Consider the following 11,854-nt stretch of genomic DNA (forward strand, 5'->3'; position numbering starts at 1 on the left):
ACGGATTTAAATAAAAAAAGATAACATACGAGTCTGTTTTGAATATTTTTTTTGTAAAAGAAATATTTAGAAGCTAATTTGCAACTACATTTGCAACATGATTGAATGCGAATATGAATTTTATGAAAATTAAATGAAAAATAGTGATTGAAAGTTATTTCATAATTGGTTTGAAAGCAATTTTCATGAAATGTACAGTTGATACAGTTTGTAATTCTCCGTATTGACATGACGGAACAAAATTGGATTCTATGTTTTATAAGGTTTCCATAAATGAATAGTGAAACCTTTTAAGAGTCACCTCTCTTCAGAATTACTCCATCTCTCAAGAAAGTAAGTAAAGTGATTATTTTACATTATTTAATACAAAAATCTTTTAGTTATTTTTTCTTTGCAAAATCTATCAATTTCCCTTAACACTTAAAAATTGAAACTGAAACTGAAACTAAACCAAAAGTTTGTAAAAATTCCCAAGTATTTTAAAATCTGAAGTAAATTTAATTATGTAATGCATAAAAGAAATAATATATATAGAAATACAGTTAAATACAGAAAGTGGTTTAATTTTGATATTAAAATTTAAGAAGATGTAATTTTAATTTTAAAATTAAAATTGCGTAATTTTAAAAATAACTAATCTCAATACGTTATCTTTGAAATGAGTACACAGTGAAAATAAACTAATTACTGCGGCCCTGTAGCTAATGTCAACAGAAAATTTTCTTGAATACGAATTCATAAACAGTCTTCTTCGGTGAATAGGTGTTTGTAACACCTGTATCTGTATATTAAAAAAAAAAAAAAAAAACAGGAAAGGAAAACGATTTGTGATACCTAGTTGATTTGTGACGTATATGTAGTTGCATTTATTTCGAAAGGGAAGGAAAGTGTTTTTGCCCTGCGGAACTTCGCGAATAGTTGTTTGGAATTTAATAATTTTTTTCTTTTTTTACGACAGTCACATGAATCATAGATAAGGAAATTCTATATCTAAGTTTTTAAAAGCTTGAAAACAATTTTGAATTTACCAGGTACAAATAAATATATAACTTTTTCAATGTAATTATATTTATTAAATTATATTTTATTCGCAACTTTTACATTTAAAATTTTAAAATCATTATCATTAATCTATTATACATTACGTCACTTGGAGATAAAGATAAATAATAATTCGATATGATTCACCTGAATAAATAATTTTTTTAGTAAAGGGAATATATGAACCCATCTGAATAAATTGTTTATGTATTTGTTTGTTTCTTTGACGAAAATCAATTTTTTGATCAATTTTGTCGTCTATTTTTCTAATTCAACTTTTTCAATCGATCAATTTTATCAAATTTTTCCCAGAATTTTGAATCTATAATATATATAATGGAAGTTACCCAAGATGTATTAAAAGTTTTAAAAGTCTTCTTGCCCTCTTTATTAAATGCCGCAAATGTAACTCTATAGAGGGTTGCATGACTTTTTCAAATGCAATTTATTGAAATAAATATACCTTGTAAAAACACGCGACAAAGGTAAAGTGTAAAATATTTTAAAATATTTAAAACGTGAAGCAAAAATATATTTTTTTAAATTCATTAATTACAGTTTTTTCCAAAACTAAGTAGTATAATTTATTATAAAGGGTTTATAGTGAGATATGCTCCGAAAAAAATATTCTTCATTAACATATAAACTGAAATCAAAAATTCATCCTACTACGAAAGAAAGAAAAGATTTTCTTCTTTCGTATAGTATTAAGAATTTTTTTCAGACGATATTCAAGTCCACATCGTCGATCAACGAAAAAAACTTATTAACGTATTCAAATATTATTTCTGAGAAATTACAATTTTCACTAAAAAAGAAATGTATATTTGATTCAAAAAACCGATTACTTAAAAATTATCAAATAAATATTTACTTGAATCAAATAATTTTTATTTGAATCAACTCTCTAAATCTGAATTAGTAGAAAGTTACTAATTAAATTACGAAAAATCGTCCATCAAATGATTTTACTAACAATTAGTGGAGTTTTACTAATTGTTTGTAAAATTTTACAAATTGCTGTGTAGAATTCTACAATTATTAATTCTATTTAAATTTAATTAAATTTAATTCTAATTGTGTAATAATTAGTAGAACTGTTATTAATTTTATTAATAACAGTTACATTCAATTTTTAATTAATTTCACTAATTCATTTGGTGAAATAGTAAAATTAGTGAAATTCTACTACTCTCTAAATGTGAATTAGTAAAAATGTTTACTAATTTGAATTAGTGACTGACTTTTTGCTTTTGAATTAGTAAATTTTACTAATAAATTAGTAAAAGTTACTATTTATTAGTGAAGTTTACTATTTCAAAAGCAAAAAGTCAGTCACTAATTGAAATTAGTAAACATTTTTACCAATTCAAATTTAGAAAGTAAAAAAGTAGTAAAATTCTACTAATTGAAAAGAGGAAGAGTCGTCTATGAAAACTATTAACAATTAGTAAAATTTTACTATTTTTTAGTAAAATTCTACGAGTTCAGATATGTGAACCAAATATTTCAGTATCAGATTTTTCTTGAAACCATATCAAATTGATACAAAAAATTTAGATCAATTTTTTATTTGATCCGCATTTTTGGTATCAAATCGTTAACAGTGATTTGAAGTAAATATCGTTTAATTGACTCAAATAAATATTATTTGATTCAAAAAAATATTTAATTGATTGTAGTCAAGTAATCGATTATTTGAATCAAATAAATTTTTTTCAGTGTGAGAATCTTTTTTATATATTTTTGTGACAACATTGTTGCGTTATTTTTAACTTATAATTGTATATAAAAAATTATATATTTTGAGTTATTATTGAAAATAATTTTTCGTTAATCAACGTTTTGGAGTACAACTTCGATCTTTTAGAGGGGAGCAGAAGGGGAGGCAAAGATGAATGAATTTCGTTGTCTTTTATGCATTACATTAAATATGCAATAAAAATATTTATCAACAATCAAGCTGTATATTATTTAATTTGAAAAATATTATTTTTTGGAACAGTTGTATAATTATAATTATTTCTAATTAAAAGCGTCACGTAGAGACTGTTTTGTATTTTCTGTTAAAACCACCCTCGGTAGTGATACAAATTTTTCCGTACAAAATTATACTTTTTTCTAAAGAAACTAATGACTATTGAGATTCTAATTATTAATTCCCCAAAAAGTAGTTTGTATAAAATAAGAGTTTGCAACAAAAATGTGGTATTTATTTTCTTCCTAAATCTTTGAATATGTACTATGTTATTGATTTTTTCAATAGGCGCAAGCGCTACGTGATTCTTGGCTAAAACAGGGGGGTGCGGTTGTTACCATGGATCCCAGTATTCTCGCCAACATGGATAAGGACGCACTGAAGAAGCAAATTGAGAACATGAAATATCAAGCGACTATGGAGAGATGGCCCTTATCAAAAAGTATTGCAGCGTAAGTTTCTTTCAAAATTACTTTTAACATTAAAAACAAATTTTTTGGGCCTTAAATTCTATGATAATTCATTGTTTTTTAAATTTTGTATTTTTGTATATCCATCTGATGTTTTTATGGGATGATAATGTGTCATCAGCAGCAGCGGCATTGATTTTAAAAAATAGGATTTTAGTTTCGAATTTTTTTAGTTAAACAACTCCTCAGAACTCTTCTTTTTTTAATTATTTATTTTTCTAATTTTTTAAATTCGTTTTATTTATTTTTCTGTTGTATTAAGAATTAAGAAAATGGAGCAAAATCTAGAGAGTATTTTGAGGGAAAAGAAAAGTGATCTGTGCAACAATAATTAGACAGCATTTTTTTTTTATTAACAATATAAATAGACTAACTTTTTGCTTTTGAATAGGTAAATTTTACGAATTTGAATGAATTAGTAGAAATTACTATTTATTAGTAAAATTAATTGAATTTACTAATTCAAAAGCAAAATGTCAGTAACTAATTCAAATTTAGAGAGTTCTAATAAATTTAACAAATTTTGATCGTTAATCGAACGTTGTGACTTCAATTTCGTTTTAATGATGAATTTGGTAATATTCTACAAAATTTTTACTTATCAATACAATCTTATGAAGATAAACAATTTTGATTATATAACTATAAACTTTTATTTATTTTAGTAATTCAAGACAGAAAATTAAAAATCTAGGTAGTCCTTTAACCTTCGGATGATACTTTAAAAAAATAAAATTATTCACAATCTGTTTTTAAAAAAATCAAATAAAGCTATATACATATAATAAAAATACACGAAAAGTACATTGTTTCAAAACGGACTCTTAGTAAGAATTGATGATTTTCAATTGTCTTCAACAATCTGAATTTATTCTGAAGAGAAAATCAATTCCATACGGACGCATTAGAAATAATTAAATTATCTTTTATTATTTTCCACAATAAAGTAATAGAAATATTTGAATGTAATAAATAAGATGTTTATAATTGCATATATGCAAAACCGCAAAATGCGGTTAAATTGCCATTGAACATCAGTTTAAAAAAAATATCGAAGGCAATACTTACAGTAAAGGATAATGAACATTTATATTATGATTATGATATAATACTATATGCTGACATAATCGTGTAAGACGTAATAATTATTGAATTAATGCATCAAGTTTGAACCTGATCTCTTTTCGAGTTTGTGGGACTGAATGACATTCTCACAAATATGCGAATTGATCGCAGAACTGATCTGGTGTGGCCACCGGTCGATGATCTAACGCAACTTATGTATGCCATTGACTGAAAATGAAATAACCTAAACGTTCAACTCGATTTTATATAACGAGAAAGCGGAGAGGGAGTCTTCTCGTTGATCTCAATTCAACCACGAAAAATTTATCATACACTGTTCAGCTGCATCATTCGGACTCTGTAGCAAAGCACTTTTCTTTTTAGTAGAAAAAGAAATCTCTTAATTTGAAAATGTAAATTAACTAACAATTCAAGTAATATTAAAATTATGCTCGCATATGGGACACTCCAAAAGTTCATTTCACTCTTTATTCGAAAGTATCGAACTACAACGAATTGACGCCAAAAATGTGGATCAAATCAAAAATCGATCCAAATTCTTGGCATCAGTTTGGTATCAATTTAGACACTTTTATATCAATTTTATTTTTTTAAGCCAATTATTTCCTAGTACAATAAATATTTTCAAAATGATGAACCTTTTAAAATAAGTTCACATTTATTTTCTTATTTCAACTGAGGATTAAAAAAAGATTATTCTAAATTCTAATTAACTTCTCAATATGCAAATTTTATGCATTACTACCGTAAATTTTACTATTTCTGAGGAATAATGAAAATTCCCCTAAACAAATTAAATTAAAACTAGAAATTGATTTTCTGCCACCAATTTATTGATATTTGATAGTATAGCGGCAAAATTTTACAATTCCAGGAGTAAAATTGTAGTTGGAGCATAACGAGGCTTTATTTTCCATCGCCATAGTTTGTTTCAATACTTATTGCGGATGTTAACGAATTGGCGAATCAAAGCAAAAGCAAAAACTTTCGCTGTCGTCGAGAGCAGAGTGAAAGGCGCTCAAAGCCTAGTGCCTCTGGTTTTTCAGAATCAGGCTCTTAGAGCGAATTATGATTAGGAAAAAAAACAGTTTTAATTACAATTAAAAACTAATAAATATTTCAGAAAAAAAATTTCCTTTTTTTCACCATTTTCACCATATAATTTCAATTATACTTTAAAGTGCGATCATTGGACTTTGATTCATTTAATTAATTTTAATCACTGATTTTTCGATGGAAAAAAACTCAATTGGACTCGACGACTCAATTATAAAATTATAGTCAAAAATAGGTGGCTGATTACTAAACACTAATTAGTGGCTAATTTTTATCGACAACTTTCTTTTACTAGGGGTGGACATTTTAATTAAATCAAATTTGTAATTTAGAATTTTTAAGTACATTTTAATTTATTTTCTGAGTAAAAAAACTACGTTCTAAATTTGAATTAGTAAAAATGTATGCTAAGTTGATTTTTGCTTTTAAAGTCAGAATAAATTCAATTATGTTCAACAATTAAAAAAAATTCTCTTCAAAATTTCAATTATCTTTATAAATAATAAAATTTTTCTCTGAAAATCAATTATTTTCAAAAATTTTCCTCATTTCAATTATTTTTATTATCTAGTATTTTTATTAAATTTTTCAAAAGAACTCTATTATTTAAACAAAATTTTAATCAAAATTTCACAGGAGTTCAATTACTTACCAATTTTTTATAAATTTCTTCGCACCAATTCAATTATTTTTAATAAAATAATAGAAAATATTATTTATTATTATTTTATTATTTGAATTCTTAAGAAGAGTTGTATTGAAAATAATTGAATTGCATAGGAAAATTTGATTAACTAAATCTTGTAAAGAATTTTGTCAAAATGTTTTCAAATAATAGAATTTTTAAAAGAGTTTTATTTATAAATTTTTTGAAATAATTGAATTTCTCAGAACTATTTTTTTCCCCAAGAATTCAATTTTTTTTCAAAAATAAACATTTTCACAGAAATTCAGAAAAAAAATTTAATAAAATTCTTCATCAGATTTCAATTATTTAAAAAAATTTTGATGAAATTCTTCATAAAAATTCAATTTTAAGAAGTATTCAATTATTTATTTTTGTATTTAAATAATTGAATTCTCGGAAAATTTTCTAAAAAAAAAGTGATTAAACAATGAATTTCACTTAAAATTTTAAATCATAATTGAATATTAAAAGCATTATAGAGTGAATTTTAGAAATAATTGAATTTTGAAAAAGGGTTTAAATTAAAATCTTTGAAAAATTGAATTTATGAATCGTGAAGAAATTGATCGATTTCTTCGTGATTAAATATTTATTTAAAATTAGATTCAAATTTAGAGAGTGAGTACAATAATTGAAAAAAATACTTGAACATAAAAACAACTTATTGAGAATATATTATAATTTTTAAAATACACACACGCAGGAGCTAAAGTTAAAAGAAAATTTATTATTATGCGTGTATAAAATCGAACTGAAATATATTTTACTTAATCCTTAAATATTTTTGTCGAAGATTTCTTCTCACAAGTTTTAATGAAAATTTCATTGTATGAATATAAAGTGTATGTACATATACACAGGTAGAATGTGTAGTGAGCTGTCAAGATAGTGAAAGGAAATTGCGCTAAGCGAGGATTTGCGTTCAAGGCGATGCTCAGGAAGCTTTCCTACTTTGTTCCTGACATGATTTTATTTATACATTTTTTAAAATACTTACTCTCAACGAATGATTTCTTGGGTACTCTCATTTCGCAGGAGATCACGAGTTATGTAGGTTACTTCTGTAATCTCTTTTATAATATATATATATATAGTTAATTGGAAACACATTGCTTATACAGCGAGAACTATAATTATTATTATTATTATACCGATCTCGAAATGTCAATAAATATTTCCAATGATTATTTGTAATTTACTTGCCACGATTCCAATTTTCTTGAAATATTGTGAAAAGTTTTTTGGTTTCATTCCCCAGAATTTCATGGATTAAAAAGTAATAAAAAATGACTAAATGAGTATGGAATTTTCACCATAGAAAAGCTAGTCTAGCTATTCCAAAAATTCGGTATTTTTATAATATTTTTATGATATTTTTATGACTCCATATTGTTCGGTCGTACAAATACAGTAGGTGTGTGATTTACATTTGAGAACAGGAAATGAACCAGTCACTTCGTTCTTTTAAAGAAAGGCTCAATTTCCAGTTTTAAATGACAGCTTCACAAATCTAGCACAAAACCGGTCTTTATTTCGGTATTTCGGCATTTTGTCACATTATTCAAAATTTTATTTTATCTGATGTAATATAGCTCACTTTTGTTGTATATGTATTCCAAGAATAATATTTTGATCAGACAAATATATTTAAAGTGCCATTAATTTTATTTTTCTATTCTGGATTATTTTAAGTAAAAAGGGATAATGTACACAGTTTCATTGAGTGGCATGAATGAAATTTTTAAAAAAACGTGTACGAAATATGTTTCGGGGACAGAAAAAGTCGGACCTTGAATCTATTTTTCATTTTTGAGCACCTTGATTTTAATAAGCAATAAGTGTTAAAGTGCTGTCGCAGAGTTGCGTATATTAATGGACTTATGTGTATATATGCATAATATACCTACTAATAAAGAAAATAAAAATGGAACAATTTTTTTTAAGTGATGGTAAAATAGGGAAAAATTCTAGTGTAGATATTTTAAATTTTAGTAATAAATATGATATTTTTTCACAACAAATTAATAATTTTTTCGTATTTTCTTGTAGGATGCGCGAGTACGTGGAAGAAAATGAAAAGAATGACCCTTTGATTCACGCACCCGATAAGAAGAACAATCCTTGGGCCGAAAAGGGCAAGTGCATAATCATGTAAATTCTAAAGGGCGAAATGATAAATCTCTACATGGCCAGAGTCACACAGAAAAGTCTCCGTGTCATCAGATCGTGGATCGACAATTAAGAAAAATGAAAAAAAAAAATGAAAAAAAAATTCTAAAGGAATTATCCCTCGTCTAGTTCGACGACCAAGTGCCAAAGATCGCAAACCAAAGATAGAAAAGAGAAGAGAACTGCTACGATTTTGGAACTGTGTGGCTTCGACCTTTTTCGATTTTATACTTCCACCTCATCAATCTTTAAATCACTCTCATTTTTTTCATTCATATGGATAAATATGCTGGAAACAGTGCCATAAAACATATTCAATTCCAAACTTAAATATTGCACCAAAAAAAGAATGATTGAAATTTAGTTTTACAATTATTGTGGTGTGCCACAAATTTTCCCATTAAACGAAAAATGTGAATATAAAAAGATTCCTTCTGAAATAAGGAAGCAATTTGAGGGTAAAGATGATTTTTGCCAGACCAAACTATTATCACTATTCAAAGAACTCGTGAGAAATATACTTTTTTCCAAACGCAACTTTTACAATCTTGTATACAAAAATATAAAATCCGTCTTATATAACATAATTTTGCTTCGACATTTGTCGCAGTAAATTGCAATCTTAACACTGAGGAATGAAAAATTTTTTTTTCTTCTTTTCAAAAAAAAAATTGTTTATTCTTTATTGTGATAACATTATTTTGATTAAAGAAGCAATTTGCCAACAATTGTTTGAAATTACATAATAAAATGCTTCGTTTTTCATTCCTCAATGAATGAAACCTTAGAATAAACGACAATAGGTACTGTTTTCTGCAAAAATTTGTGTATTTATTGTTATTATTATGAATCGCCACACCATTTAGCTGTACTTATTTACTTAAAACAAGAAATTGTACTTAATAGTTAGCAAATGGTATTTAATATGTAATTATGAAAAAAAAAGTTTATTTATTGTAATTGGGATAAATGAGACTGCCCAAGCGAATAATAATCATTTTTCCCAAGAGTACTTTTATTGCTAATGCGCGATGCAATATTAAACTGATTTTCGATATTCTGATACGTGTACGTCAATCATTATAAGTTGTTAATTCTATGTAATATGTATATTCAAACGATTTCTTACGAAAATACAAACGTCGTATTTAAAAATTACAAGTGTTGTTTAAAAGTACTTTGTTCATTTAATTACTTTAATTTAATTCTAATTGGATGTCTTTTGACACTTTTGCTGCCAGAATTTACAACTGATTTAATAGATCAATTTCTAATTTATTCATTATTCATTTAAAAATATCTATTAAAAAAAAGTTTTTCTCTTATACTGACTGGAATTATTTCTCGATTTTATTCAAAGGAGAAAAATTAATCTGATGTTAAACAACGATAGACAAGTCTTTCGAACATTTTTTTTGTATAATTTTTTTAACTAAATTTTTGAAACATACCTACAATTAAACATTTGTTGAATAATTGAAATTTTTGTAAAATTTAAATGAAAATAATTGATTCTTTTCAAGTATTTTATTAAAATTTTTGTAAATCAACTTTCGAAGAATTTCAGTTATGCAAATTTTTAAATTAATTTAGTTCTCAAAAATTTTAATAAAAAATCTGCAAGTGCAAATTTTTATGAAAATGAAAATTAGTGAAAATTATATTAAAATATTTTTAAACAATAATTCTTAAAATTTTCTTCTAATTTTTCGAAATTCAATTATTTTCAATATTTTCAATTACATATTTCCAAAAATCAAAATACATTGAAAAAATACCTAATAACAATTAAAATTTTGTATAGTCAAGTTTACGATTTTGGAGAAAACAGTCATTTTCAAAATTTTTAATTACAGTTTTACAAGAAATTGGATTTTTTTAAATATATACCTACAAAAATTCTTTAAAGAAATTCAATTATTTTGAAAAATTACATTAGAATATTTTTAACAATTCTTAGAATTGTTTTATTATAATTTTTCAAGTTTCAAATTATCTTCGAATAAAGTAAAATAAAATTTTTAAAAATTTACTTTTTTAGATGACTTGTTACGGAGAAATCATGTTCATAAATTAAAATTCTTCATAAATTAAATTTTTTTATATCTTTCAAAAATTCAATTATTTTTTACAAATCTTTTAAAAATTATTTAAAATCTATTTAAAATATTAATTTCCACAATTTCTTTATTATAATTTTTTTGTTATTATACCTTAATAACTTTTATAGTTACAGTTACAATTATTATATAAAAAAATTTTTTATATTTAAATAATCAAATTCTCGAAGAATTTTCGGCAAATTTAAAATTATTAAAAATAATAATTGTTTTTTAAATATGAAGTTTAGTTAAAAATTGTAGAAAATAATTTAATTTTGAAAGATGCTGCGAATGTCAAATGCAAAGTCCCAAAAATGTTTCTAAACGATCTTCTTTCAAACGATTTGAGTCTTTCTTTTAAAATTGAAAAATTTTTTGTGTCAAAGACACTAAAAATAATAATAGATTTCTCTTTATTTCACATTGTGATTCATTTTCATGTATGCAATTTCTTTCATACCAAGGAGAATACTTATTCTTGTCATCATTCAATTTTTATAAAATATATTCATAAAGATAAATATTCTCGAATGATAAAATGTTATAATTTAAGCTTTGATTTATTGATAGAATTGTTTGCCTGTGTTTTAATTTTATTAATTGCAATTAGGTAACGTTGTTATGAAAGAAAACTTGAATAAAAGTTTAGAAACATAATGAAATGAACCAAAGAGAATTTTGTAAAAAGATTTAGAGTTAAGTGAATGCATTAGTTTTAATTGACCTATAAAAAACATTCTTTATCATTTTTTACATGTACAGACGTTTACATTTACAAGGATGCGAATTAAATTTTAATATTATGCAATTTATTTACAAACAGTGCGAAAATTATAAATAGACAGAGATATTCAAAATATTTTTGTTCCATGGATTGCAAAACAAGTCTCATATTGAGATATTGGCAAATTTGAATTCTTCACGCATTTATTTTGTGACAGTTTTCTTGAAAGTATCAAATTTATACTAAAGTAGATCGATACTAAAAATTTGGATCATTTTCTTTGATATACAATTTTGGTATCAATTCGTTAATTATTGCAATTTGGTGCTTTTCTTAAAGTAAATTAATTTTAATAAATTGAAGATTTATCTCCTGTCTTCCATTATATAAAAATTCATATTCTAAATATGAAGAAGAAAACCAAAATGTACATTTAAAGAAAATTGACTGCGAGACAAATTTTAATTCATCATAAGTCTGGGGACTTATCTTACGATAGGAGAAGAAAAAGAAAAAAAGAAATTTTACCTTTATAATTAT

At 24.6% G+C, this 11,854-nt stretch overlaps 1 protein-coding gene across 2 annotated transcripts; it reads left to right on the forward strand.

The window, feature by feature from the left end:
• The first annotated feature begins 206 nt into the window (after positions 1–206).
• LOC122500240 (guanine nucleotide-binding protein subunit gamma-e) lies at positions 207–9,646 on the forward strand. 2 transcript variants are annotated; one of them, XM_043609086.1, is made up of 3 exons: positions 207–333; positions 3,308–3,471; positions 8,369–9,646. In XM_043609086.1, exons 2-3 carry the CDS (start codon positions 3,359–3,361, stop codon positions 8,472–8,474), a joined length of 219 nt encoding a protein of 72 aa, XP_043465021.1. In that variant the 5' UTR covers positions 207–333; positions 3,308–3,358; the 3' UTR covers positions 8,475–9,646. The 2 variants fall into 2 exon arrangements, with proteins under 2 accessions (XP_043465021.1, XP_043465020.1); XM_043609085.1 differs by lacking the exon at positions 207–333 and adding an exon at positions 739–1,031.
• Positions 9,647–11,854: the final 2,208 nt, after the last annotated feature.

Source organism: Leptopilina heterotoma, unplaced genomic scaffold, assembly GCF_015476425.1.
Source record: "Leptopilina heterotoma isolate Lh14 unplaced genomic scaffold, ASM1547642v1 Lhet_182, whole genome shotgun sequence".
In the NCBI taxonomy this organism is placed as follows: Eukaryota; Metazoa; Arthropoda; class Insecta; order Hymenoptera; family Figitidae; genus Leptopilina; species Leptopilina heterotoma.